Source organism: Candoia aspera, chromosome 5 (assembly GCF_035149785.1).
Source record: "Candoia aspera isolate rCanAsp1 chromosome 5, rCanAsp1.hap2, whole genome shotgun sequence".
In the NCBI taxonomy this organism is placed as follows: domain Eukaryota; kingdom Metazoa; phylum Chordata; class Lepidosauria; order Squamata; family Boidae; genus Candoia; species Candoia aspera.
This window is the reverse complement of record NC_086157.1, coordinates 41,236,479-41,261,291: the sequence shown is the minus strand read 5'-3', so window position 1 is coordinate 41,261,291 and position 24,813 is coordinate 41,236,479. Positions and strand designations below refer to the sequence as shown.

Sequence of the window (24,813 nt, the reverse complement as noted above, 5' to 3'; positions counted from 1 at the left end):
AGGAAAGGGCCAGGTCTTCAAAGCTCTCCTGAGGAATGGCAGCGTCAGGAGCTATCCGGACCACAAAGGAATGCTTTTACAATGGGCAGATTGCAAAAGCGGGTGGCTGAGACAGCATGCTTCCTGGATCCCATAAGATATACTGTAATTGCTTAATAATGGAATCTGAAGTATGCCAAAAGAGACAATTAGAAAAGAGTGTCCCTCAAAGAACTAGGCCTGATGCCATGAAGGCCTTTGTAGGTGATAACCAGAATAGAACCTAGAGGCTGTTGGCAACTGGTGCAACTCACAAAGCTGAAGGAGGAAGTTGAAGTGCCCCTGCAGTTGTAAGTGTGGGCAGGCTGCCAGACCTCCAAATTTTGATCACATGACCACATGGGCACTGCAATGGCCATAGTTTTGGGGACTATGCATAAGTATCATTCGTTCAGTGCCACTGTAACTTTGAACAGTTGCTGAATGAATGGTTGTAACTTGAGGACTACCTGTATCTTAGATAATTAACCACAAAGTACTATAGTAGAATATGCTACAGTAGTATGAATGTTTGAGAAAAAGGAGAGTCTAAAATACTGACTTGGCTTGCTAGTCAACTCTCATTTCAAATAACCAGCCAAGTTTAACAACCTAATTTCCTGCTCCACCAAGGCAAAGTAAGTATACCCTATATTAATACCACTGCTGAACAAACAAGTTTTAGGAGGTACTGTATCGAGTGGGAGGTATATATCTGTATTACCTCCACCCTTTACTAATGATGCTGATGCTGTGTCCTGGCGCAAGCTAAATTCTGATACATATATTGGGGAGTGGGGGAACCTTTCCATGTGTTGCTAGTGACTTTTTAAAAGTCCCATTACTCCTCGGTGTGTTTTTTCTCTAGCGGCCAGAAACATATGACCTCCTTTGGTGATTTGGCAACTGTATTTGAAGACCCTGGAAGAACACTGTTAAAGTAAACAGTGGAATGCCCAGAGTCCCCTGTATGAGGGAGATGGGCGGTGATAAAAATATGCTAAATAAATAAATAAAAAGTAAATGCTTCCCTGTGAAATGGTAGAAGCCTTCCCTGTCATCTTAAAATTTTACTGGTGCTTGTTTGTTTGTTTATTCAGCTATTTTAAAGTTCAAGAGCATTATTGTGTTGGCTTAGAAATGTGTGTAAACTATCACTTTGGTACTTGTTTTGCTGTGATTGGGAGCAAAATCAGAGATCCAATTTGGTATTTTTTAAATGTGCATAAATTTCTTCTAAAAATATTTGTGCTGTCATTTCTTCCAGGAATTATAATTAAAACTAAATTCATCACAAAGTCTTGACCTGTTTTCATAGAAACATAGAATCATATGGGTTGGAAGGGACCTTGGAGGTCTTCTAGTCCAACCCCCTGCCCAAGGCACGGAATCCTCATACGATCTCGGACAGTGTTTGCTTGAAAACCTCCAGTGAAAGATCACCCACAACTCCAAGATGCAAGCTGTTCCACTGTTTAATAGTTCTCTCACTGTTAGGAAATTTCTCCTTTTTCCAGATTGAATCTCCCTCTGACAAGCTTCCGCCCATTGCTTCCTGTCCTACCCTCATGTGCTATGGAGAATAAATCAATGTCCTCTTCAGGAATTGGAAGACTGCTATCATGTCTCCCCTCAGTCTTCGTTTCGTTAAGCTAAACATACCTAGTTCCTTTAGCTGTTCTTCATAGGATTTAGTCTTCAGACTCTGTATCATCTTTGCTGTTCTTCTCTGTACTCTTCCTAGGGCCTCAGCATCTTTTTGTATTGTGGTGACCAGAACTGGATGCAATATTCCAATTGTGGCCTCACCAGTGTGGTATAGAGCAGTTCTGTCACTTCCTGTGATCTTGATACTATCTGCCTGTTGATGCAGCCTAGGACTGCATTGCCTTTTTGGCAGCTGCAGCACACTGCTGACTCATTCTTAAGTGGTGGTCCACCAGGACACCTAGATCCCTCTCATGGGCATTACTGTTGAGCCAGGTACTGTCTTATCTTTTCATATCTATTTGTATGTTCGTGAATGCAGGTTGAAGCTTATGAAGTTCATTTGTCTTGAGAAATGTTCATTTCCTCGTTTTTAGTTATTACAAAATGAGGTTTTAAGGAATCATCAGATGGCACTAATCTGAATAGATGTACAATATGTAATTTTAATGTATAAATTAAACTTACCAAAATATTAAAAGCAGTTAAAAGCTATTGAATTGACTTTAATATTTAAGTAAATTAGTAGTAAATATACTATTTTTTTGAGCAACCTGAAGATACATCCAGAGAATAATTTATTTATTAATGTATTATTAAACTTATAGGCCACCTGACTCCATCATGACTCTGGACATAGTACAACATGAAATAATTTAATATATTTTAATACAGAAATGATACAAAATGAGATCTGGAAAAAAAAAATGACACTTTACCAGCTCAGTCCTCTTACAAAGAGTTCACCCTGTCTAGCTCCTCACTGAATTACTCAAATGTTTCTGGGTCCAGCAATTTTAATACAGAGAAGTAGTATGTGTTTGCACTCTGGTGGTTATCAAGGGGTAGGTTAGGTATATTTTTATTTCCAAATAAACCATAGATTTTTAAAATTGTCCCCAGAAGCTCTTTGTTCTTAAGTGAACAGCTACCCTTGGTGAATTTGAGCACCGTGTATTGAATCTTGTTACTTTTTGCTTTAGCACTCACGACTTTCATGGGGTTTAGGTCAGTTCATCAGACAATTGTTTAGCTTTCAATATGATCCTATTCTAGTAGTGTCCTCAGAGTCCTTCCTCTTTTCTTGCATTATGCCTTTCTGTAATTTCCCTATAGATAGTAATTGTCTTGCACATTCAGAAAGTTTTTCTTCCTTTAAAGTGCTAATGAGTCTGAGTAATACCAAAAGCAAAACGGTCAGCTTTTGGGCCTCTTTCTTTTAGTATCTCACAGAGGATTGCATGTGTTAACATTTTGTGGCAGCCTGTAAAATGCCTTTGTTTCCTTATTTAACCATTGCCACTGGACTCAGGAACATCAACTCAGACGTAGCATCTACACAAGATGTTGAAAGGAGAAGCAGGGAATCCAAAGTCAGGTACCCTTAGCTGCATTTTTAAAGGTGTGAGCAATGTTTTACTTATTTCCTTTTGCTTCTTTTTCATAAATGTCCTTATTCTTACTGTATGCTTATGGGTTTCTTCAGAGTCATCAGGATTTAAGGAAAAGTTTTGATAAAGCTGCTCCTTTTAAGATTACTTATTTATTGCAACCAGATTAATTTCGCTTCATGGCCCTTTAGTAGTAGTGGCGACCATTTCATTACATTTCTCCCAGCGTTGCCATGAATATCTGGACTACAACTAGAATGTATGATAATCAAGGACCAATGTACATGTTGTTTCCCAGGTAGTATGAGTAGAAAGATGCTTAACGGATCTACCTTATTTGAAGTGAGGAGTGCTGGGAAAATGATACTGATAAAATGATAAAATCTATTGTAAGAAAAGCCAAAATAGCAAATCATTGTTTTTACAAGGAATGGTGGAATTTCATTGCTTATATAAGAGAAATAGCTTATATCAAATGTTACGGGCATAATAAAAAGTAATTTATCATGTACCTTAGGCCCAGTTGTTTATAGGGTTTTGTCTTCTTTACTGCACTTCCCCTGAATCTGAATAGCACTATAAAAATTGTGGTAGTTCTAGAATGGGAGAGGCAATTGATCTCATGATTTGTGATTGCTTATTATCACATTAATGATAGCTCTGTTTGGGTTTTTAAGCAGTTATAATGTTTTCCCTCCGTATACTTTTTTTTTAAGAGTTTCCCTGTTCCACAAATAGTGTGGCCCTCAGGGACAACCTTGTTAACTTAAATCTGTGCTTTGTAGCTTAAGAAATCCTAGCACTTCGTATTTAACATTTAAATTTGAAAACTAACCAATGATAGGCCTTTTTTTTCATCTTGCATATAAACATGTTGGTTAGACCCTTGTGACTTTCAAAAGTGTTCCTATGGTTTTTTTTCCCCACAGTACAATCAATGTAAGTCTTACTATTCAATACATATTAACGAGTACATCTAGTACAACAGAAATAAGTTTCAATGAAGTCAATTTAAGGGATAGGGCCTAAGTTGCCCTCTTCAGCCTTAGTCAGCATTGATAGCAATTGCAGTCCAAACATATAGATTGTCTCATGTTGCCCACCCTTTAAATAAGATGTATTCTTTAGAGTCCTTGGTGATCACTGGCTTGGTTGTTTGCTTGCAGACGTTTCACAGTTTGCAAGCCCTTTCAAAAGGATTCCACAGTTCAACCCTGAGCTGCATATATTCTCTGTGTATTTTTTACTATTACTTTTCATAGGTACTTGATCTATTTCAGTTCATATCAGTGCATGTTTATATTGCAAAATGAGGAATAGATCTTTTTTTGATCTATGGAATATGGAATGATTCTCCATGTATTAGATTTTGTATTTTCTCTTACTTGACCAATTAAGCAATAGAGAGTTTCCAGCATGTTTAATGGGTACACAACTTAGCCAGCATATGTTGTTGAATTGGCTTGGTTATTTATTTCTTTGCTTGTTGCACACATTTGCTCATAACCGCCAGTTTTGAATATTTTTTAACAAGCTGATTTTGAATACTGTAATAAAAGTAGTTCATAAATCAGAAATGTCTTTGCAAAGAAGAAAGTAGATTTCAACTTGAAATGTTCAGGTACATAATTAAATAACATTGATAAATAGACAAATATTTTAATATGGTGATAAACCAGACATAATAGCATTGGTGGATGGATACCCTTGAGATGTATGAGTGCTGTCAATTTTCAACAGTATCCAGTGACAGATGTGGCTTACTAAGAATTGGGTTATTTTATTTCTGGCAGAATATAAATATTTCTGTGTTTAATTGCAATGAACACTAGGTGGTATATTATATTAAACTTATCTGCAATTAAGCTTCTATACAACATGAGTAAAACAGGTTGTAGTTCCAGTATAATATAAGTATATTTCTACTGCATTCTAGAAACAGTGAAAAAAATACCTTTATACTTTCCATGGCTTATTTTTTAAAAGTACTTGATTTAGATTATTAAGTCAGATAATTTTGGGTAGATAGAGATATTATAAGGTACATGTTTGCCTTTGAGTTCACATGCAGTCCATTACATAAAGTGTGATTTGAATGACCTTTCTTGGATGACCAATTTAGAGCATTTTTATTCTTTCTACTCCAACAGAATGTGGAGTAAAATTATGCAAAGAAGGTCAGGACCCTGTCTGTCCATTCATTTGTTTGTCCATTGTCAGGATAATTCTCTGAAAACTGGAAGAACTGGACCAAATTTGGGGAAGAATCCAGCAAAGGATGTATTAAGTTTGAAAATGGGCCAGATTAGGAAGGAAGGAGGGAGGGAGCAAAGGAAGAAAGGAAGATACAAATGCATTCTATAAGAGAGGCATGGATAATGGCTCATTCTAAAACTTCCATTCTACCTGACCCACAGCAGAGCTGTTTTAAAGGGTCTGGAAAACGTCCTAATGTATTAAAAAGGGATTTTGTTGTACTAGGGCCTCTCCATCTGAAAAATTGGTCAAACCTTTTCAGAGAAAAAAAGATTTAGGTTATAAAATACTTTTTTGCCCATTGGGAAAAGCAGATTAAAGAGAAGATGTAAAAGGATTCTGCAACACATCTTAAGATTTCCCAGTGCTCATTTAGCAACCACAATGGAGACTGGTAATTCAGTCGTTAAGGGAAGCAATTGCTAAGTGAAATCACAACTGTGCTTATAATCTTACTTCAGCTTTCCTTTACAGACCTCTGAAGGTTGTAGATGATAGGATTAGTCATAAAGTTACTTTTTCATTACTGTTGTAACTGCAAACAGTTGCTAAACAAGGCAGTCACTAAATGAGGACTACCTGTACTGAAAATCAGTAAATGGACTTGGCTAGTTTTCCAGAGCCAAACTGCTATATGAACTTACAGGAAGTAATTAAAAAACAAGCAAGCAAATATTTCAAAGTATGAGTAATTTAAAGTTCCTAGGTTTTGTTCTTTTTTTCTTTCAAGGTTTCAAGTTTGAATAGGCAGAATTGGGGAAGCTTTTTCCTGAACTTGACACATTGGGTAATATTGTACTACAGTGTAAACTCTGAGGTTAGTGGAAAAACTTGTTCCAATTCTATAATAAGGGCCTTTGAAAGAATTGCTCTGGAACTCTGTAAAAGGTGAGGAAGCAAAGAGTCACATCTTTGTTTTCCCCAAACTTTTACCATTGCCTCTTTCACCATTATTTTCCAGTTATGGGCTGATGGGGGAGGACTTTAAAAAATTGTAAACATTTGTATGGTCAGCAGAAAGAAGTTTTCTAAACCTTTGGATTAGTTCAGAAAATCTATCGGCTCTAAATACATAAAACAGATTGTTCAAGTTCCAAAAAAAAAAAGTTTGTTGAGCTCACCATACTGAATAATTTCCAAGGAAGTCCTTTCTTCCTGAAAATTAACCAGGCTTTTATTGAATGGCTTCAATCATATACAAGAGAAGCAGGTAATCCATTTGTACCCAGGCATAAGATTTTAGAGAAAAGAGGTATGGTAGATTGATTTTTTTTTCTGTAGTGACATGAGAACAATACTTTTTTTTAGCATGTGTATATTTGTATATTGAAGTTCAGAATGAGAGAAAAATGGTGTGTAGGGATTTGAGGCTGAGATTTTTTTAAGTTTTAGTTCATATCTCTTGATGCAAATTCAAATCATCCATTCAGTTTCAATCATTACATTGATCTGAATTTTCTATTTGGACATATGAATTCATTTTAATAATTGGAATTAGATTAGTTTTCAGATTAGAAATATATTTGTGGATCTATAAAAAGCTTCAAAATAAGATTGCTTCAAAGTTTTCTAATTCAACAATTAAATCTGAAGTCTCATTTTGATTTGAAAACTTAATTTGGTTTGGAGAGTCAAAAGTGTTGTCTTTGAATCACCTTCAGACTGAATACTCATGCAGCTCTAACCACTACTTAAAACATTATTTACTTGTCTCAGTTTTTATACATTATAAAAACTAATTAGGATTGCTTGGTATAGTAAAGCAGGTGCACTATTCATAATTATCCTGTTTAAGCAACGTCCTGTCTTTATAGATGGTATTTGGAATTTGTTGTTGTTCAGTCGTTGTCTGAGCCTTTGTGACCCCATGGAGCATAGCACGCCAGGCCTTCCTGTCCTCCACTGTCTCCCGGAGTTTACTCAGATTCATGTTCATTGCATTGGTGATGCCATCTAACAATCTTACCCTCTGCCGTCCCCTTCTCCTTTTGCCTTCAGTCTTTCCCAGCATCAGGGTCTTTTCCAGTGAGTCCTCTCTTCGCATTAGGTGGCCAAAGTATTTGAGCTTCAGCTTCAGTATCTGTCCTTCCAATGAACAGTCAGTGTTGATTTCCTTTAGGATTGACTGATTTGACCTCCTTGCAGTCCAAGGGACTCTCAAGAGTCTTCTCCAGCACCACAGTTCAAAAGCATCAAATCTTTGGCATTCAGCCTTCCTTATAGTCCAACTCTCACAGCCATACATTACTACTGGGAAAACCATAGCTCTGATTATACAGACCTTTGTCGGCATGGTAATGTCTCTGCTTTTTAATATGCTGTCTAGGTTTGCCATAGCTTTCCTCCCAAGGAGCAGGCCCCTTTTAATTTCATGGCTGCAGTCACCATTTGCGGTGATCTTGGAAAATCTGTCACTGCTTCCATTTCTTCCCCTTCTATTTGCCAGGAAGTTATGGGGCCAGATGCCATGATCTTAGTTTTTTTTAATGTTGAGTTTCAAGCCAGCTTTTGCACTCTCCTCTTTCACCCTCATCAAGGGGCTCTTTAGTTCCTCTTCACTTTCTGGCATTAGGGTGGTATCATCTACATATCTGAGGTTGTTGATATTTCTTCGGGCAATCTTAATTCCGGCTTGTGATTTATCCAACCCAGCATTTCTCATGATGTACTGTGCGTATAAGTTAAATAAGCAGGGTGACAATATACAGCCTTGTCATACTCCTTTCCCAATTTTGAACCAATCGGTAGTTCCATGTCCGGTTCTAACTGTTGCTTCTTGACCCGCATACAGGTTTCTCAGGAGACAGGTAAGGTGGTCTGGTACTCCCATCTCTTTAAGAATTTGCCAGTTTGTTGTGATCCACACAATCAAAGGCTTTAGTGGAGTCCATGAAGCAGAAGTAGATGTTTTTCTGAAACTCTCTTGCTTTCTCCATGATCCAGCAAATGTTGGCAATTTGATCTCTAGTTCCTCTGCCTCTTCGAAACCCAGCTTGTACTTCTGGTAGTTTTCGGTTCACATACTGCTGAAGCCTAGCTTGTAGGATTTTGAGCATAATCTTGCTAGCATGTGAAATGAACACAATTGTACGGAAGTTTGAACATTCTTTGGCATTGCCCTTCTTTGGAATTGGGACGTAAACTGTCCTTTTCCAATCCTGTGGCCACTGTTGAGTTTTCCAAATTTGTTGGCATATTGAGTGCAGCACTTTAACAGCATCATCTTTTAGGATTTTAAATAGCTCAGCTGGAATACTGTCATCTCCGCTAGCTTTGTTGTTAGTAATTCTTCCTAAGGCCCACTTGACTTCAGTCTCTAGGATGTCCAGCTCAAGGTCAGTGACCACATCATCATGGTTATCAGGGACATTAAGATCTTTCTTGTATAGTTCTTCTGTGTATTCTTGCCACCTCTTCTTAATCTCTTCTGCTTCTGTTAGGTCCCTGCCTTTTTTGTCCTTTATGATGCCTATCTTTGCATAAAACGTTCCCTTGATATCTCCAATTTTATTGAAGAGATTTCTAGTCTTCCCCATTCTATTGTTTTCCTCTATTTCTTTGCATTGTTCATTTAAGAAGGCCTTCTTATCTCTCCTTGCTATTCTCTGGAAATCTGCATTCAGTTGTTTATATCTTTCCCTTTCTCCCTTGCTTTTTGCTTTCCTTCTTTCCTCAGCTATTTCTAAAGCCTCATCAGCCACTTTGCTTTCTTGCATTTCTTTTTCTTTAGGATGGTTTTAGTTGCTGCCTCCTGTACAATGTTAGGTCTAAAAAGTGTTGTACCATAATGCAGCATCTCTCCTCAAAGCATTAAAGATTCCTTATCATTTGAAAGGCTCATTCACAGCTTCAGTATGTTTCTGCTTGAATACCTGAATGTAGTTTCTTGGACGACAGCCTTTGAAGAAGTTGAAGGAGCCTTCCAAAAGATGCAGCAGCTTTTAATGCTTTGATGACAGGTGCTTCACTTGCACTAACATGTTTTGTGAAATGCCTCCTGAATGCTTTGCAGAGCTGTAGTAGGGAGATATCCAGTTCAAATAAAAATAGATTAAAAAAAAACAACCTATGTTGTACATGCTGCTTTATCTCAGTCTACATGGCAACACATTTGGTGTGCAAATAGCTTTCCCTAGTGTAATTCTTTGAGAAGAACTTACTGAATGGCCAAGGCTGATGTCCAAAGTTTAGAACCTTAACAACAACAACAAAAAGGCTGGACCATATCATGATTCTCTACCAAGAGAACATTTGGAATTCTTTCATGCTGCCATTGTACTGTGAGTCTGTGTCTCTGTGTGTGTGTGTATTTGTATATGTATATGTATGTGGAGGAGGAGGAGGAGGAGGAAGAGGAAGAGGAGATGTATCAAACTTCTGGATTAAAAATGTAAAAAATGTAAATAACAATTCTTATACTACTTAAGTAAAGAAAGGAAGCTTTTTATTTCTTCAGTCTTAGAGAAAAGCACTGTAAGATTTCATTACATCATATATAGATTTAGTGAACAGCAGAATACACTTCATTTTTAAAAAATCCTCAACAGTAATACCTATAAATGTAATCTGAACTGAAGGTTTTTTTAAAAAAATAACGTACATGATGTGAAAAATCTCTTTAACAAGGATTTCCAAAATAAAACGTGTGAATATTTTTATGGGAAGGAAAGCTATCAAATTTTAAAGCAAGTGGACAATAATGGTTTGTTAATGCTGTTCATTACTGTGCCATTTCTTAACTTAAAGATTCTTTTGGGCTTAGAGATATTTAAAAGCTGCATTGTAACTTTCTGCAAAACAACAAATTTTACTGGGCCCTGCCTGAATAGCTATAACTTGTTATGCAAAAAAGTTTTACATAGAATGAAACTTGGAATGCTAACAATGAAAAAAGAAACTAATTGCTTTATTGTCTTGCATTTTCTTGTGCATACCAACCCTATCCATTTACCTGCAACTGCTACGGTATGTTTGATGTGTGTTCAGAATTTGCTGTGAATGCAAAAATGCAAATGCTTGAGCATTCAGCGACATATAATTAAATCTCAACTTCTGAAGGGTATATGAGTGGCCACTCTTGTCTGCGTCTTTTGTCATCATAATAGCAAGTTTGCCATTGGCATATTTAATAAGCTCTTTGATGTATTTTATTTATAGGAAAATACCCTTGAATATAATTAGCTGAATTCCTTAGGAAAGAAATGAGTGCTATGCAAAAAATGTATTATATTGATTATGTATTATATATTCTTTGTTTGATCGGTTGGTTTTGTTGCTGTTGGCTTAGGCACATATTTTTAAGTGGTCCTTAAAACAGTAATATACTTGTTTTCAAGAAGTAACTTTATTTTATCTTTCTTAAGAATTTAAGACTAGCCTTGCTAGATCAAACCAAGGCCCATCTTTTTCACAGTGGCCAACCAGATATCTATTTTTATTTTTAATATATTTTAATTAGACATTTTAAAGAAAATATATAAACAGGGAAGGGAAAAAGGAGTAGTATACAAATGAGTAAAGGGATTTACAAAGGTCATAGAGATTATAATTTTACAGTATATTACTCACAATTGATTGTTAATAACTGAATATTTTATATCATTTTAAAAGCTTGAAAATCGCTTAAGCTGTAAGCAAAACATGGTTAGCACAGAGTAAGTCATAACATGAAATTGTGAATATTTGCAATATTTACAATTCCACAATTCACAGAATTGCAATAATTTTCTCTCTCTGCCTTTTTCACACACACACACGCTCATGTATGTATATATGTTTCTCTGTGTGTGTGTGCATGAGAGAGAGAGAGAAGAAATATTAAATTATCATAAGCATAATCTGATACTAGCCTGAGGTCACCAGTTCTGATGTTTAGATAGAATTTTAAAAAAGGGCATATTGCCCCAACAACCTATGATTCTCACACTGCGTGTGGTGCTAGAGGTAATCAGTGAGAAGAGTTGACCTTTTGCAAGGTAGGAGTGACTTACTTGAATAGTTTTGCCTAGAACACTTCTAAATTCTGAAGTCCTAAAGGTAAATATTTTGTTTTGCATAGGAATTCTAGTTTTACTTGTATTTCATCAGTGACTCTACTTTTTAGAATGCCACTGCTAGATGAATATAGTCAAATGCAGACACTTTTCATGTATTGTGGTTCTTACCTTCATATTTCTCAGCTGCTGTAATGCTATATTTTAATAACTTCTTTTTAACAATTGCTAGCCAAACTATATTATTAAAAAATTGGTATTCTTAATTCCTGCAATGTTACACATATTACATTCATTTTGTTACAAAGGCTTTTTGCTGTTTCAGTCATTTTGATTCCAAGCAGCTCACAAGAAGAAAAATACAGACACTATAGTAGTACAATAAGCATAAAGCAAAATATCAAAAGCATAATTCCATCATCATCCTGATTTAGAATTGTATAGATTATGTTCCAGTTAAACTACAAAGTTACTATATTAATCAAAGTAGTATTGCTTTGCAAGCCCACCATGAAAACAAGGTTGTTTACTAGTATGTTATGCAATGTAACAACAGTGTTAAGGGATTTAATCAAATGTAAAATTTCCCAAGGTGATTAAATGACATGGTTGAATAGGTTAATAGGCATTTTCTAGAAACTGTTTACAATTTCTATTTTTACATCAAAGCACTGTAATTCAAGCAGGGTAAGATAAGCAATTGCTGTCAATTCAGTTTGCATTTAGAAGGTATTTGATTATTTTTGTCTTTACTGATATGAGTCTGTTTCTGTTAATTTATGAACAAGTTAAGAACCTGTTTAGTAATATTTCATATAGGAATTTATACTGGAATTATGTTTATTTAAAATCACTGGGCTTTTTGCTATAGTAATTTGCTATAATGTATCAGTAACTGTTCTATCATACGAATTTATTTAGTACCTTGTGAAGAGAATAGCTTACAAATTCATGCATAGGTGGAGTAGAAGATGAGTTTGCCCTTTTTAGCCTTTATGTATTTGCCTCAGGGAAGATTTTGCCCTCCGCTTCTGTACTTATTAATTTGAGCTACCTCATTCTAGAGAACAGGGTGTGTGTGTGTGTATGTGTGTCTCAAATGATTATAATCACTAACTTAAATTGTGTGTTTGACATAGTAACTTTCAAAACAACTGTATGAAAGGTCTTTTACAGTTTGTGGATTAAAAATTATACTTTGAATTGCTGTGTTTAAAATCTTGAAACTAAACAAACTGCACTTCTTTTGGGGGGGAAATGGGGGGGTAAATTTAATGAGCAAACAACAATAGTACATTAGTTTGTGCCATGTTCTTAGCTACCAAATGATCTATACAGAACTGTCTTAGCATTTTAAAAAGTCGATTTAGTTGATTGTAGTTGATTGATAGTATTTATCCTTTCTTTTGCATTTGTGAGAAAAAAAGTTCATATATATTTGTGATTTAGAAAAAGTATATGATAAAGTAAATAGGCTTAAAGAATAGATTTTTTTTTAATATGATGTAGAAAGAATGGAATATGATGGAAGTAAAAGGTATGCAGATAAACTGAATGTTTAGCAAATGGTTGAACATTGAGCAGGGAGTAAGAGACAGATATGTGATGTTCCCTTGCTTGTTTAATAAGCTTTTTTGATATTGAGGTATATTAGTTGTGAGTTTGTGTGTACTTACACATACATTTCATGTTGCTGGCTGAGAACTCAAATGATTTGCTGCAAATGCTAGGCTGTAGCATGCAACCATTGCATGTAATACATAATTGACAACTCCCCACCCCCCCAATAATCAAGCAAATGTATGAATTTCTGTCCCATACTAAAGATGGAGAAAAAAGTTGGATAAATTTTAAGATGTGTAGATGCTGGAAGATAGTGGATGGGATATGGTCTGCTACAAGGAATGAATGTACAAGACTGATCCTCTCCCCACTTTGCCATATGGAAGCGAGACTTGGGTATATCAGGAGAAAGACAGAAATAAGCTGAATGCAATGGGAATCAGTTACTGAAAAAGTATAAGTACGAAAACAAAAAGGAGCAAGATTTATTTATTTATTTATTTATTATTTATTAGACAAATTTATATGGGCACTCAACTCACACACGGTGATTCCTAGCAGCTTACAGAAAATTTTCCCACTTTGTATACACCAACTTACTCTGAAAGGGAATAATGTGACAGGTATTTATGGATATATGTATACAAGAATGCTGAGTTAAAAAATTAGCTAGATGACTGAAGTTGCTATTCCACCAAGAAAAATGGAACATCTGGACATATTTATATCAGATATAAAAAATTGGGCCTAATTAAATTTCTTAAAGATTTATTGTCATACAAGTATGCTGTTGCATTGTGCTGCAAAGTGCAGATGTTCAGACATGTATATATCCCCCCCTCTTATTACTCCCAGATGTGAGTAGTAATCAAGTGTTTCCCCAAGATCCTGGTATCAGGTTCTCTCACAGTTAGGCAGTAATACAAATTTTGTAAGTGTTAAACTAACAATAAAAATTATCAATTTCAAAGGTTAAAGCATGGAACTAGGAATGGAAAGACTGTGTCTACCTCACCTTCAATCATGGCAGGGTCAGGCCCATCTGGATCTCAGGGGCCATGTTTTTCCACAGGACAAGCACAGTGACAGATAGTAAACACTCAACTCCAAAAGCCCCCAAAAGAGTTCAGTTTTGATTGACTTTGGGAATACTGTCACTGAGGGGCCAGTCTAGTTTCTGGGATAGGCTGTTCAAAAAAAAAAATTGGAGCTATGACAGAAAAATACTACTTTATGGCAACAGCTGTCTTCATCTCACAAAAATGAGCATCTTCTTTCATAATGGGCTGACCAAAGTTGCAAAAGGTGATAATATGAGTTCCTTGGCACTAAATCACATAGGGCTTTGTAAGTCAAAAGTAGGACTTTGAATTAGACCCAGAAACCAATTGATAACAAACATAGGATCTGCAAAATACATGTAATATCAGTGAGCACCAATCAATAGGCAGGCCACAGCATTTTGAACCAACTCCAGTCCCATGCACAGCACATTACAGAAGTCCAAGCAAGTAGTAATAAACATATGAGTTGTTATAGCTGGTATCTTTACTGGTTTATACTGCTTTCTTCTCAGTTTGTATCTGTATCTTCACCAACATCATTACTGTGGGTTTTAGCCACTATCTGATCTGTTGAATCTATTCTGAGTTACTACATAATAAAATCATCATCTTAAACTATTTATGTAGGAAAAAAATAGGATAAATCCTGTGTCACTTAAATGATTTTAAGTAACATAAAACAAAGGGAAAAAATACTTCTAAAATGCATTACTAGAATATACTGTGTACTTATTTACCATTATACAAATAATTACTCCCTACAAAGATTACCTAGGCAGATAGATTACCAAAGGAATTTTTATTGCTAAACGTAAGGGTGAAGAATATTCCTATGATTATACCCAAACCTAAAACAGAGAATGGTCATGTTTTTTTTAAGTTAATGGGCATTATAATCTGAAATATCTTGAGGTTGTCAGGTGGTAGTTCATCATGTATAAGAGCTGCTTCAAAAAGTTCCAGCCTTTGTTAATATTCACATTACAGAAAAGAGCATCAAATAGCCCTTTACCTTGATTTAAGTAAAAGTGCATCAGCCAGGAGACCTGATGTGGCTACTCCTTTACCCTCTTCCTTTTTAAAAGTTGTCGTTCAGAACTTTGTATCAGTGAGGCCCAAGCTATACAAGAATGTATGACACCTATTGGTTGGTTTATGTGGATCTTTTTTCTTACATATGTTTCATTTTATAATGTGACCATATGTCTGATAGACTTTTCTCTCTCTCTGGTTTTCAGGAACGGGTACTTTTGGGCGGGTTCATCTGGTGAGAGAGAAAGCTGCTAAATGCTACTTCGCATTGAAAGTAATGAGCATTCCAGACGTTATTCGGCTAAAACAAGAACAGCATGTACACAATGAAAAATCGGTTTTGAAGGAAGTGAATCATCCATTTCTGATCAGATTGTAAGCTTCATCCTCTGAGTTCAGACATGATCAGTTCTAGCAATCAAAGTCTATGGGTGACAAATTTTCAATTTTTTCTTTCTATATTCAATAGTAACCGGAAACCTATCTGATGAAAAAAATGGAATATATACTTTATAAACAAGTTGTTGTTGTCTCTGTTTGCTTTTCCAAAATGGTACACTGATTACACTGATATATGAGTTTTATAGCATTGCTTGGGATAGACTGTTTTTCATGGGGGGTGGGGGGGTGCGTCTGTGTGTGTATATATTAGAATATTTCTGAAAGTCAATGAATTTTGTTCCCCACCTTCCTTTTTGTGCATTCAGCTTGCTTTTTTACACATTTTTCTCATGACACAAGCCTTGGATAGTTTTATTCCTAGAAAAGGCTCTAATCCACCAAAGTTTTGCTAACACAAGAGAGAAGGTTGCCTGTATCTCTAGTGTTAGCTCTGAAACATTTTTAAGTCATTGGAAGCAGTGAGATGGGTACTGCAGAACAAAAGTGGAATCTGTAAATACCACTTTTTCCCCTTTTACAAGAAAAATCTCTGTAGTGGTATTCCACTTGTATGACTTTTGGTAGCTAAGGATTATTTATCTCCAGTCACCTTTTGTCAATTAGACACTACCTTATTCCTTTTTTATATAAGGAGGAATGAATACATGAAAGTTTATGTCTTCAATAAGTAAAATTACTCCCATTTTGAATGTGTTCTCTCAAATGCAGCAGTTTTGTGTAAGAGTTGGCAGTAGTCTTCTTTAGAAGGAAAGAATTTAGAGATTTTGTTCCCTTTTCAGTGTGTTTTAATACTGTACTTGCTGATGAATGCAGAATGTTGACAGTACACAAACTACAATTCCCTCTGACTGAAACTGCATGAAATCTGTTTCTGTATATAGTTCATTACTTTTTTTTTAATATCTTGTGGTAATGGGTGGAGTAATGCACACTACCGGAAATGTCAGCATTTCACAAGTTAAACTAGATGGAAAGGGAGGGGTGTAAGTACTATTGTGAAAGTAATTTCAACATAACAAGATTTTATCCTGATCAGATGAAATTGACAAAGAAAACAAAGGATAGCAAGCTCAGTTAAAAATGCATTTCTTGTCTACCAGTAAAGACTCTGATAAATAAATTTGTAAAAAAATTCTGAGTGCTCCTCAACCAATTTTGTTGTAAATTATACAAGTAATGGTCAATTCATTCAGAAGGAATGAGTGGAGAGAAGAAATAGAAGTGCACTGGGATACTAAATTTATTGGACTGTCTCTAGAGGTGGTTTTGTGCTAATGCAGGATCTGGTTGTGGCCATTTAGATCTTGTCATCTGTGGTGTTTGGCAGTATTGACTCAAGTCTTCTGGAAACTTGAGTCTAAAAAATTCTAAAAAACGAGCTACCAACCCTGCTCTGCTAAAACAAACATGTTTGTCCACAGCTTTAAGCAAAAAGAACCTTAAATTCTTTGTCTTGATCCATTTTCTTAAAATGCATAATACTTTAAAGATTGAACGAAAAAAGAATGATAAAATACTCATACAACACAAGCTATATACAAATGCCTGCCATTGCTGTTGCTGTTCTTTTCCTTCTTTAATAAATACACTACTGGATATACCTGAGTATGGCTTTGCACAAACAAAAACTATGGAACATATTTAGATTGAGCCAAACCCCAGATCTCAAGATAGTATGGAATATTCTGAACAACTTTTCATAGTAGAGAGTGGACAGAACTGAGATTTTGGGTTCTGTGAAGCCCTAGTCTACTTAGAGTTGTGGCATGCTACAAAAAGTGGTGTGGGACACTTATGCAATCCTCTTTGAATGCACATTAGATACGACATAACTTGGATTAAAGTAATTTAATCTACCTTTAAAGAACTACCTTTAATTGTGCTATTTATAGAGTTCTAGATTGTTTGCCTTAGATGGATAAATCTTTGCACCCTCCCCTAACAGAAAGCACTTTTGTTTACAAGAGACAGCCAACTCATTTTTCTTATTTGTCCTGTGCTCTCTGAATTTGGGACTCCAGAAAGTACTTCAGAAAGGAGACCTGATTATAGTTGGAAAGACTGAAGCAGCCCACTCAAGCAGCAGATCTGGGGGAATGCAGAGAGCTGTGAGGTACTGGGAGGGCAGAGCTAGGTGTTCCATGTAGTCTATCCTACAACACCTAATTCGGGAAGTGTCCCTCAAGTGTAGTGTAGGATGCTGTTACATCACCTGTATTGCAGATTCAGCTGCAAGTCTGGATTTTATTTCTAAAATGGGCAGGATCTTTCCATTTGCTTCAGTCTGGAAAAAAAAAAAAATCCCAGACCAGCTACCAAAAAATTGCTACTTGGGAGGCCAGCAAATGCTGGGATATTTCTGTCTTGCTTCAGCAGAATATTTTCCTCTAGCACTGACCCAACTCTGGGGTATTTAAAAATATTAATGAAGATTCTAATGATACCTTGTATATGTGTCTGTTTCACACCATACTTTATTTTCCTGCCAAGAACATTGTATTTTTAACTCTTTTAATTGCATACAGCTAGTCTTCACTTAACGACCACAATTGAGCCCAGATTTTTGGTTGTAAGTTGTAATGGTTGTTAAGTGAATCCAGATTCGTTTTTACAACCTTTTTTATTGTGTTAAGCAAGTCACAGTGGTCATTAAGTGATTCAAGATTGGGGCTTGTGGTTTCCTTCAGTTGTTAACTGAACAGCACAGTTGTTAAGCGAACCAGGAGTTACTTTGCAGTTCTGTGGGGGGGGCAGAGTGTGATAGTCATATGTTTTCCACCAAAACATGTCTATGGAAATGCTTCTGTGGCTACAGGAGTATTATTTTCAGTTAATAGTATTGTTAATTTCAACTAATATTAATGGTTGATTATTAAAAACTTTTACTGTAAGGTCTTCATTGGAATCTTTGTTCTGTAGTACAGTACTGTAAAGGTACTGTACAGTACTGTAACTTTTTTTTCCTGCTGTAGTAAACTCTGCAGCTTTTGTTACTGTACAGTACTGTATATAAATCTGATTTTTACAAAACTACTGTTTTAAAAATAGTAAACCAGCATTCAGTATTGTTAAATATAATTAAAAATTAGGAAGGGGAATGAACATGCATGCCACCATACAAATCTTCACTAAAGTTAAACAAAAACTGGGAAAAAATAAAAGGCAAGCATAAGTATAGTACGGCATGGAAAAAGTACTTACCTTTCCTATGCAGGAAGGCTCCTGTACAGCTTCCTACACACAAGGCTCCCTCTGCAGGCTGCTAAATCACAGGAAGAAGTGCGACCATGTGACCGGGCCTGCTGCCTCAGAAATCCAGCATCGTAAGCCTGGAGGACTTCCTGGTACCAAAGGGTAGTCATGTGACCCAAAATGGCTGCCACTTCCAAGGTGGCCAAATCCAGGTCACATGATTGCAAAGGCCTTGTGAGGGTCATAATTTTGGGCCCCCGTCAGAAATCTACTTTTGGGGTACCATCGTAACTTCGAACAGCCTTTAAGCAGCTGGTCGGTAAATGAAGACTACCTGTATATGCAATTGGGAAATCTTGCATCAAGAATAAAAACAAAAATAATACAATAGAGCAGAAGCAAAAATTTTAAACAAATAACAGAATCATAAAAATACATGACAAAGTTAAAATAAATAGGGTATATAAACCATGACCAATGGGTACGAACCTGGTAGCTTTCTTGTATGTATAGCTTAGCAGAATATATGGTGTCACATTCTTGTTAAGGCTATTTAGAAGTAATAACATTTTGATATAATGGATCTGTCCTCCATAGAAGGGATGGATGCTGGTCGTTATGTATTATTTCATGCTATATCTAATCAAACTGAAGTTCCATTTGTTTCCTTTAACTGAAGCTCTTATTCAGAGCTTCATATACAGTGCTGCTTAAAGGTTTATGAAGCCTTTTGAATTTTCATTGTTTCCGCATAAATATGAGCTAAAACATGATCTGTTCTCCACAAAAGTCATGAAACTAGATAAAGAGAACCCACTCAGCAACTTTGTATTTCATTTAATTGTTCTTCCTTTGTTTTCTGGTAATTGTACTTCAACCTTGATGCAAAATCACAGAGACCCACAGAGAATTAAGCATCTATCCCTGTACAGACTAATCTTTAAAAATTGCAGTGATTTTGTTTGACTACTTGCCTTCAAACTCCTTTGCTCCTTTTCCTGTAAGTGTGTGGAACTCCTTTTTAGGACCAAGTTGTGATGTTTCTGTCAACCTTTAGCCATCTAATGAGTAAGCCCAGTGCTCGTACTGGAGTCTCTGGGATAAAGAAAGTATTTTAAGGTTTCTGACCTTAGAAGTATTTGACCTTAATTGAAATTATGCAATAGTACATACTCAGTTTGAACCTTATAAATTTTATTTTAAGTTTCTATTTCATATCCTTAAATAATTGCAATATTTATGTTTTATTAATATGTTGAATTTTTTAAACTTCTGCAAAACTGAATGTATTTTTATTATTACAGATTTTGGACTAATCACGATGAACGATTTTTATACATGCTGATGGAATATGTACCTGGAGGTGAACTTTTTAGCTATCTACGCAATATGGGACGCTTTAATAACAGCACTGGACTGTTTTATTCTGCAGAGATAATTTGTGCAATAGAATATCTCCACTCAAAAGAAATTGTTTACAGAGACTTAAAACCAGAAAATATTTTATTAGACAAAGAGGGGCATATCAAACTCACAGACTTTGGCTTTGCTAAAAAGCTTGTTGATAGGTAAGTTATTTCATGCTGACTTTGACTTTTTTTTTCTTTTTTTCCTTTTTTTTCTGCAGGGGAAAATGGGTACAGAAGATGAATTTTTCATCAAACTAACAGTTTGGTCTAGTGGTTAAGGCAATAGGCTAGAAACCAGGAGACTGAGAATTCTAGTCCTTCCTTAGGCATGAAAGCCGGCTGGGTGACCTTGGGCCAGTCACTCCGTCTCAGCCCAACTCACCTCACAGGGTTGTTGTTGTGGGGAAAATAGGATCAGGAAGGAGTATTGGGTATGTTCACCGCCTTCAGTCATTTATAAAAATAATAAAGGCGGGATAGAAAATAAATAAAATTAAATAAATTAGGCAAAGAATGATTTTCTTTGTTTTAACAACACATACAAACACTTATCTTGTAACAGAACAATGCAAAGTAAGCAAAACCACCCTGAAGACAGACTATTTGTAATGGTTGCCTATTCTAAAGCAGATCTAGATTGATCTGCTTCCATTTCCCCAAATACGTCTACAAAGTCTTGGTATCGATGAAGCAAGCCTTCTAAATGTGCCAAGTTAGGGCGCGGCGTGGCAATCGCAGCCCTTCCAACCCCCGCACGTGCAGCTCTCTCCGCTGTAGGAGCTTGGTAAAACCCATCTGTAAAAGTCACAGTTCTGTTTTCCCAGTTTATATAAGGGCTTCGATAGATCAACCAGGGGATCCCCAGAATTACCAAGGGATTGCCAACAGGTGCTACAATGAATTTCAAAGTCTCATGTTGGCTGCCCATTTGCATTGCGAAAGTTCCAGTGAAATGGGTTGCCGCCCCCCCCCCCCCGCCATTGAACCATCCAACTGTGTGAAGATCAAAGACTGCTGGAGGGGAAAGCTCGGTAGGTCTAAAGCAGCAACCAGATCAGGGTGAATTAAACACCTGGAACACCCAGAGTCAACTAAAGCCCAGACCTCAGCAGTTTTCATGCGGGAGCCCAATTTCACTTTTACTGCTAAAATGGGACAGTCAGCACTCACCATAGCATCTTCGCGCCCATCCTCCTCCACCTGCCCACAGGCGCTCTTCATGGCAGGTGGCTGGCGTTCCGCCAGCTCCTTAGAGTCGTCTTCAGCCTCTCCCGAGAAGTAGAATACTTCCTCAGCGTCAGCTCCACCCTTGGCTGCTGTCATCCACCACGGGGGGGGGGGTGATTTGGCCGGCGGCTTCCCCACTCGATCTCCAGCCTTGGCTTTTGGGCAATCAGCTGCTCAATGCCCTTTCTTTCTGCATCGGAGACACTGACCCCTCACGTAGCGCCAATCTCTCTCCTCATCCCAGGCTCTGTAGCTTGGCCGGGCAGCAGTCGCAGCACTTCAGGGTCCCCTCATGGTGGCGGGTGGTCTTTCAGATCTTCTAGCTTGCATGAAGGTATGCTGAGCGTGCTCAGCCTTGCCTGCCAGACAGATCCATTCGTACAATGACTCTGGGCCGTCTCTACACAATGCCCACCATAGGACGTCCCGGTTGAGTCCCTCTTTAAACCGTTCTATTAAGGTTGATTGAGACCAGTTGGGGATTTTCCCAGCTAGAGCCTTAAACTCTTGGGCGTAATCAGCTATAACATTTGGCCCTGGGTAAGATCCTTCAGTGCCTTTTTAGCTCTTGCCTTGGCCAGAGGATCCTCAAAATGCAGCTTTAAAGCCCACATGAAATAATCGAAATCATCAAGTGCAGGGGAGTCAGCATCACTTAATTGAACATACCAGTCAGCTGCTCGACCCTTCAACTTGGTGGCAATGGCAATTATCTTAGCCTATTCGGAAGGGAAGTATGCTCCAAACTGCCTCATGTAACTTTTAGCATTAGTTAAAAATAAAGATAACTTTGTTGGATCCTCATCAAACTTGACAGAAAAGTCTCTCACCCCCACTCCGGTTGGAGCGGAATCAGCAGCTACTTGAGTGGTTGGGCCCCAGGTTACAGTAGCTCTCCCTCTTCGGGGTGGGGACACTGGTGGTCGAGCCCTGCGGGGTGGAGATTCATCCCAGAGCCGTCTCCGGCCCCGCTCCACTGGCGGTCCGGATGGGAGGATGGGGGATGGTTGTGGGAAGCTGGGATCTCCTCCGCGCCTCCCCTGCCCCCCCAATGACAGAGACAGGTTTCTTAGCATGTACTCCATCAATTCCATTTTGGCCTCCATCACTCTTAGCCTTTCAGGGGTTTGAGATTCCTCCCTCCCTCGCATGTTCGGCTGTCTGTCTGTTGACACCGTAGTAGATTCTATGTCTGGGGTCAGCGGGAACCGATACTTCCAGGATGCCCGGGACGTCCCTGGCTGGGTTTATCCCACTTCATCCCAGGTGATCAATTCTGCAGGCGATTCGCTGGGTGCTGGTTGCTCTGGTTCTCCCCCATCGTCAGATTCCTCCACCTCAGGACTGGAACTCGATTCCTCCCAGAAATCTGAATGTTCTGGGGCAAGGCTCAGTTCTCCGCTCTTGACCGTCGACTCGGGCATCAAGCTAGCCGTCTCCTCAAGTCCCCCAGTCATGATCTTGGACTCGGCCATCATTAACTATTTTCCCTTGCAAAAAACTAATCTTGGTAGGAGCTAACAGTACAACTTTGGTGATTCTCAGCTTTATGTAATGGTTGTCTATTCTAAAACACTATCAGACCCATGAGCAGGAATTCAAAGATACCTGATTTATTAAAGAATAGTATGCAGGATCACAGAGAAAGCTGAGAATGATAAAAGCACGCCAAATGCAAACTAAAAAACCCTCGGTGCAAATGAAATCCCCCCCCCCCGTAGAATCTTCCCAAGTTCACAATCCCAGGTGCTCCTAACGGTTTCTGATGGTCTGCGGGAAAAGTCCTTGAACAAATAACATAACCCAAACACATTCCATTGTAATGAATTCGGATACAGAGCTTGGTACAAGGTCTCAGAGCAGCTCCCTCCCAAACAGAAATGTGCGTCAGCGCCATGGCATGTGAAATGTTACGATGTATAAACTACATTGAAACAGTGAACATGACACTATTCCATAATAAGGTCATCACTCAATTACTTGATTTAGAAATGTTTGAATATAAATTTTGAAGAATTTGAAGGTAGCATGTTTGAAAACTTTAAAAAATTCTACTTACTCTAGGTAATTGAAGAAAAGTACTTGAGTTATGTTTAATTTATGTTAAAGCTAATTTGTGTGGGCATCTTCATCACTTGCTATTATAACTGATGAACTGAAATCTGATTCACAATTTCTTGAAAGGTTTTTCCCCCTGCTTTCCCCTGAGTTTAATTTAGCTTCATTGGGCACAATCAGACATGTATCATTTACAAGAAAGAATCGAAAATATTTATTCAAATAGTAGAAATGCTCTCCTCCCCCCCCCCCAAAAAAAGAGGATGCTTGGTTAGATCTAACTGCATAGTTCAGGGTGCTTGAACAAAGTTCCATTGTGAAAAAGGGGCTAATATTAAATTAGTTTTGTACATACAGAAAACTTTTGCATAAGTATTCCAAACCATCCAGATGCTAACTAAGCATTTTATATCCCATACTGGTGAAGCAGTTTTAGAAATAAAACTATGGCTCACATGGTGAACAAAGTTGTATAGAGAACAAAATACTATGGTTGGCAAAACTGCTATTTCTTTGTGTCAGTAGTTTTAACTTCTAACTAGATAAAGAGCTCTGTAGGCATTTATTTCCTTCACACGCTGTTTAGGAAACAGTATAACTTGCTGTATACTCTTACGTTGCAGTAAACAGTATAATTTGCTGTCCTACTTATGTGAAGATTCTATGGCTGACACTTAAAAATAGCAATGAATCAACAGTTTAAATAAAGTTTAAATAAAAGCATAATGAATTAGTTGAAGCAGATTATGATTAAGTCTGTAGTCCAATTTTTATTGTATTGCTGCTTTTTTATTGACATTTATTTTTTCTTTCTTTTGTTCATTTTACAGCCTAACTTTTGCCCAATATATATTGTTCCTAAACAGTAAGTTGCTTAGTTTGTGTGGAATCTTGTTCTAAAGCAGTGTTTCTCAAACTTGCAACTTTAAGATGTGTTGTCTGGTGAATTCAGGGATTTTAGATCCAAACATCTTAAAATTGCCAAGTTTGAGAAACATTGTTCTAAAGGCATACAATATAATTAAAGGTTCAGAATTCAAAATCATTATTCTATCTGATATGTTAGCTATATGTTAGTTAGGTATTTCATGTTTACTAAAAAAAATGCCTTTTATGAAAGAAGCATGGATACTGTAATAAAGTAGTGGGAAAATAGATCAAGGTCTACATTTTGTTAATTTTTTTTTTAGGAATGATAAATAGGAAATACATTTTGCAGTAGAATTGTCTACATTTTGGTATCAAAATGTCTTAAAACTTGGTCTTACTGCAACAGAACTTTTATACTTCTTGAAATACTGAGTTGTGTTTCCTGTTCAGCTTCCTTGTACTACCTCATTTTTTAATAGGAGCTTTTAATTTTTTATTAGCAAGAAAAAAATCCTTTGAGAATAAACTGACTAGTCTCAATTTATTATTTTTTTCCAGTACTAATGACAAGAAGACCCTTGCATTATAAAGTGAAGGAATTAAATGTTAATAACAGTTTCCCACTAATGGC

At 37.0% G+C, this 24,813-nt stretch overlaps 1 protein-coding gene across 1 annotated transcript in view; it reads left to right on the top strand.

The window, feature by feature from the left end:
- The window catches only part of PRKX (protein kinase cAMP-dependent X-linked catalytic subunit), a 65,738-nt gene that overhangs the window by 13,925 nt on the left and 27,000 nt on the right, over window positions 1–24,813 (top strand). Inside the window, exons 2-3 of the mRNA XM_063305052.1 lie at window positions 15,231–15,399; window positions 19,923–20,186. Of these exons, the coding sequence (XP_063161122.1) occupies window positions 15,231–15,399; window positions 19,923–20,186 (433 nt within the window). The remainder of the gene's footprint in view (window positions 1–15,230; window positions 15,400–19,922; window positions 20,187–24,813) is intronic.